A 5850-nucleotide genomic window follows, 5' to 3' on the forward strand; every position below is an offset into this window, starting at 1 on the left:
TTTTGATTCAAGCGCAGCCTGCACAGTGTCAGATTTAGATATAGTTTCGTTCTCAAGTCATCATTTTGCACTCAGACTTGTCACGATATCTATTTTTTGTTGTACGATATTCAGTGGTGTAAAGTAACAAATTACTAATACTCAAATTACTGTAATTGAGTAGTTTTTATCAGGAATTGTAATGTACCAAGTAGTTTTAAAAATGTGTACTTCTACTTTTCCTTGAGTACATTTTTAGTGCAGTATTGGTACTTTTACTCCACCACTTTCCTTCAACCTTCAGTCACTTCTTTATTTTCTTGTCTGTGGGGATTGGCTAAAGTAGATTAATCAGTCCTGTGATTCTTGTCCAATCAAATTGCACATAGAAAGTAAATTGCATCATACTGAAGAACTGCAAGACATTGGCGCTTCATAAAAGCAACAAACTGTTTGGAAGCATTAAAAGTGTGTGTAGGTTTACATCTGATGGACCAATCACAGCACAGCCTCGGGTCTATATATAAAGCAGCTCTCAAACCCCCTTCACACAACCTGCTGCAGGTAAACCAACACACACTGCATCTCGCAAAGCCACACACACTCTCCAAACCACACCATGTCGTTCAGAAACACCTCCAGGAGTTTCTCCAGCTCCAGTCGGGTGGGATTGGTTCCAGGGGCAATTTATTCGGAGGCATTTCTGCATCCGCTATTGGGAATCTGGCAAATACTCTGCGTCCGCAACTGCAGATCAACAGCAATGCTTTCGCCCCGGCTGATGACAAAGAGACCATGAAGGGTCTGAATGACCGTCTGGCCGGGTATTTGTCAAAAGTGCGGCTCCTGGAGGAGTCCAACAATAAACTGGAGGAGCAAATCAAAGAGGCTCTGCTGAGGAAAGGAGCCGACAGCGGCAGAGACTGGAGCGCCTATGAGAAGAATATACTAAGTAGTTTTAAAAATGTGTACTTCTACTTTCCCTTGAGTACAATTTTAGTGCAGTATTGGTACTTTTACTCCATTACTTTCCTTCAACCTACAGTCACTACTTTATTTTCTTGTCTCTGGGGATTGACTAAAGTAGATTAATCAGTCCTGTGATTCTTGTCCAATCAAATTGCACATAGAAAGTAATTTGCATTGTACTGAAGAACTGCGAGACATTGGCGCTTCATAAAAGCAACAAACCGTTTGGAAGCATTAAAAGTGTGCAAGATGATGTCTAAAATCTTCACACACATAGATCAAGAGACTTTGTAGACTGCATGTCACTGATGAGAAGATGGACGTTTACTGTAGGAGGACTGAAACCACCAAATGCCCTTAAACAATTACTAATGCACTACAGAATGTTACGTTTACACATCTGTGCACAAATTGCATGTAAATGCATGAGCCGTTCAGATCATGATACTCAATACTCACTACTCTTGAGTACTTTTAAAAGGGCTACTTTGTCGGCGCCAGTGGTGTAGTGGTTAGTGCGTCGACACATGCACTCCAGTGCTCACGGCGACCCGAGTTCAATTCCGTCTTGCGGTCCTATGTCGATCTTTCCCCTCTCTTTACTTCCCATGCTTTCCTGTCAGTTCTCTCTACTTTCTTATCCAATAAAGGGGAAAAACCCGAAAAAAAATATCTAAAAAAAAAAGGGGCTACTTTTTACTCCCACTTCGAATAATATTTACAACTGATACTTTTACGTTACTTGCACTACATTTTTGGGCATGTAATGGTACTTTTACTTGAGTATGATTTTTCAGTACTCTTTCCACCATTGACAATATATTACACCAAAATATATTGTGATTAATGATTTTATTGTCATTTTATGCCACTCATTATATAATGCCAGAATGACAATATAAAATATAACAGCATCAAACTGCAAGTACACTCTTCCAAAGAACATTTTCCATAAGAATATTTTATTCTTAAAAATATTTCATTTAATTTCAGTCATTTTAACAATGTAATAATCAGGCATTGGAATCAGAATGTGAAAACGCATATCCTAAACAAATAAATAATAATAAAAGCTAACAAAATAGTGCAAGGTAAAAAGTAACAGAGGCTGTGATATCTGCTGCCAGATCTATTTTCAGTTGTCAGACACCCACATGAAAGTATACTATAATAATGTATAATAAATACTATGCTGTTTTTTTTAACCATTCTGACACTGACACCTCCAATAGAGATAGAGATGTTGCACAATCAGCTAAAATGTCGCTAGAATTGTTCTTATGTATGGGCGATATATATCGCATCACCAAAAAATTATTGAGGTCATGTCCATGTGTTGTACGATAAGTCGATATATTGATTATTGTGACAGGCCTAATTGAACTGTGTGTTTTGTGGATCACTTCATAGCTATGTGAGTTAAATGTTTCGTTTGGAATGATAAATAATTGAGTTCAAATACATGTGTGTAGTATAGTCCCATTTTGTTGTTCGCATCAAACTAAATGTACAAACATTATAGTAAAATTACAGTAAACAGGCTACTTTAATGTTTCAAATAACCTTTCTGAAAAGAAAATGTCAAAAAATTTATTAAATAATGTTTCCTCATCATTCACAATAACAGATTTGAAACTACATATGCTTTTCGGACCTATTGAATATTACTTATTAGATATTTATTAGTAAAGTATTAAACCTTGTGAGCATAATGGCAACATGTAGTGTTTTAAAGGATATTGCTGAAGTGTAAAGATATAGAATGACCATTAAATATTAGTTTGGAGCTGCACTGTGATCCTTTAATATGGGTCTATTAATGAATAATATGAATAATACTACGCATAACTGTTTTTACATCACTGTGATGGTTGGGTTTAGGGTTGGCGTAGACGTTAATAGAATACAATAAATGGATAATTTAATAAATAATACAAATAATTCTCATTAACTTGCCGTATCCCTCAGTCCTTCATATCGGTGGACGGGTTTCAAGAGGCTTCTGCTGCCCTCTTGTGGCCATGAGGGGAAACTGTTTTTCAGACAAGAATTTATTTTGAAGACGAGGTGGAGCAAAGTATTTCCTAAAAACATATTATAAAAACAGGATGTGTTCTTAAAGTTTTAAGGAGATAAACAGCACACTGAAAAAAAATATTCATTGGATTTACACATTTCTTTAAGCTAAGTGGGTGCAAACAACTTATATGGGCTGAATTTAAACAAATTAAGTTGAACATGACTAAATATAATGTTTAAATTCAGCCTTTTTTTCAGTGCATGCTAATACTTTTTCAAATATAATTTTAAAATGAAATATAAATATATTAAATGCAATATTTGTTGTTCAGAACACCGGTTAATATTTGTTAAACATTTTTATTTTGTCATTGTTTTATTAGTGTTATTTATTTTGTTATTTTTGTTATATTGACTTCGTTTTATTGGCGACACTTTGGAGCAGTGAGTAGCAAGAACAACAAGAAGGTCACTGGCTCCGGCTGGGTCAGTTGGCATTTCTGTGTGGAGTTTGCATGTTCTCCCTGTTTTGGCGTGAGTTTCCTCCGGGTGCTCCGGTTTCCGCCACAGTCCAAAGACGTGCTGTAGCTTAATTGGGTAAGCTAAATTGTCCGTAGTGTATGCATGTATGTCCTGGTCCTGCAGGTTAGAGGTTAAGCGTTAACATCCCACCTCATAAAAACTAGATGTTATGAAACACCATTACAGTGCTGCTAAATATCAATTTTGATATAAATGGCCCTGGGAGTAAGTATGACAATGTCAATGTTTATTGTTATTATTTATTTGTTTATTTATTGTGGGCTGTTTCATTAATTGTTTTCTGTTTGTTTCTTTCTTCACTGTTTCATAATTCTTATATTTAAAAAGAAATCACTCAATTCTCTTTGGTTGCCAGTTGATAACTGAGAGGTAAAGCAAAACTCAATTTCTACCCAATTCAGCTTTGTACAAATCAACATTTTTCAACCCTCATACATAACCTTCTCATCAAATAAATAATCTGAAAAAAATTACTTGAAATCACAAATACTCTTTCTAATTCATTAAAGAATTATAACATTGATTTAAACCAAGGGTGCCCAAACTCTTTCGTATGAAGGGCCAAAAACCAAATATCATTGAGAGCCGAAGATAAATATAACAAACTATTTTACATAAAAGTTGTCATAATTTATCCTAATTTATTTCATAACATTTAAATATACATAGATAATTTTGTTTTACCCAATTCACCTATACCACATGTCTTTGGACTGTGGGGGAAACCGGAGTACCCGGAGGAAACCCAAGTCTACATGTGGAGAACACGCAAACTCCACAGAGAAAGGCCAACTGGCCCAGCCGAGATTTGAACAAGCGACCTTCTTGCTGTGAGGTGACAGTATCAAACTTTAGATGTTAAAAGTAAACATGACCTGAAGGTGTTGTAATGATTTATGTGTCAAACATCATTCTTAAGCACCTTTTTAAAAAGATTTTTATGACTCAGAATTGACACCTTACTCTACATTTGCCAACAAATCCAATACTACTTCCACATACCATACTGAGTATGTCATTTCTGCAAATAAATGAGAAATACGCAGGTGTATGTTTACATCTGATGAACCAATCACAGCACAGCCTCAGCCTGAGAATTTAACTTGATTAATGTAATTTAATTTGCTACAAACCCTCTGCTTTCTGCTTTCAGATTTCAGTGAATGAAACTTTTCTGTGTGTTTTATGTGTAAAATAAGTCAAATGAATCAATAACGAATAAATAAATCAATTAAACTTACTTATATATATATATATATATAGATATATATATATATAAATATATATATATATATATATATATATATATATATATATATATATATATATATATATATATAGTTGAAGTCAGAATTATTAGCCCCCCTTTGAATTTGCCCCAAATGATGTTTAACAGATCAAGGAAATTTTCACACTAAGTCTGATAATATTTTTTCTTCTGGAGAAAGTCTTATTTGTTTTATTTCAGCTAGAATAAAAGCAGATTTTACCATTTAACCATTTTAGGATAAAAACCATTTTAAGTTCAAAATTATTAGCCCCTTTAAGCTGTTTTTTTTCTTTTCGATAGTCTACAGAACAAACCATCGTTATACAGTAACTTGCCTAATTACCCTAACCTGCCTAGTTAACCCAATTAACCTAGTTAAGCCTTTTAATGTCGCTTTAAGCTGTATAGAAGTGTCTTGAAAAATATCTAGTCAAATATTATTTACTGTCATCATGGCAAAGATAAAATAAATCAGTTATTAGAAATGAGTTATTAAAACTATTATGTTTAAAAATGTGTTGAAAAATCTTCTCTCCGTTAAACAGAAATTTGAGAAAAAATAAACAGGGGGGCTAATAATTCTGACTTCAACTGTTTTTGGCTGTGTTTTTACAAGTTTAATTAAAAACTTAATTCAGTTGCTTAAATTTTTTGTTTGTTTGTTTGATTACCAGCTACGAAAGGCAAACCCCAATATCTTACTTCTTTCTGGTTTATGAGTTTGATTTGCTACAAACACTTTTAATGAACAAGAACTGCTTTTAATGAATGAATCTTTTTAATAAACCAGTTAAAAAGGTTCATAAAAAAAGTTTAACTCCAGAAAATGATCCCTGCATCCCTTTGTATAAAATAAGTAAAACAAATAAATTAGGAGTAAATTAATTAAATTTACCTAAAAAACAGTTAATTACTTTAAATACATGTAAATTAATTTAAGTAAAATGGACTAATATTATATATATATATATATATATATATGTATATATATATATATATATATATTTGGGATGCCATGATTCTCAATATAATATTGAACCGTTCGGTACGACATCCACGGTTCAATACGC

At 33.4% G+C, this 5850-nt stretch overlaps 1 protein-coding gene across 1 annotated transcript; it reads left to right on the plus strand.

Annotated features, from left to right (window-relative positions):
• Positions 1-468: 468 nt before the first annotated feature.
• On the plus strand, positions 469-4677 carry LOC130235492 (keratin, type I cytoskeletal 18-like). The gene is made up of 2 exons (XM_056466080.1): positions 469-931; positions 4664-4677. Exons 1-2 carry the CDS (start codon positions 469-471, stop codon positions 4675-4677), a joined length of 477 nt encoding a protein of 158 aa, XP_056322055.1.
• Positions 4678-5850: the final 1173 nt, after the last annotated feature.

This window comes from Danio aesculapii, chromosome 9, assembly GCF_903798145.1.
Source record: "Danio aesculapii chromosome 9, fDanAes4.1, whole genome shotgun sequence".
NCBI lineage: Eukaryota > Metazoa > Chordata > Actinopteri > Cypriniformes > Danionidae > Danio > Danio aesculapii.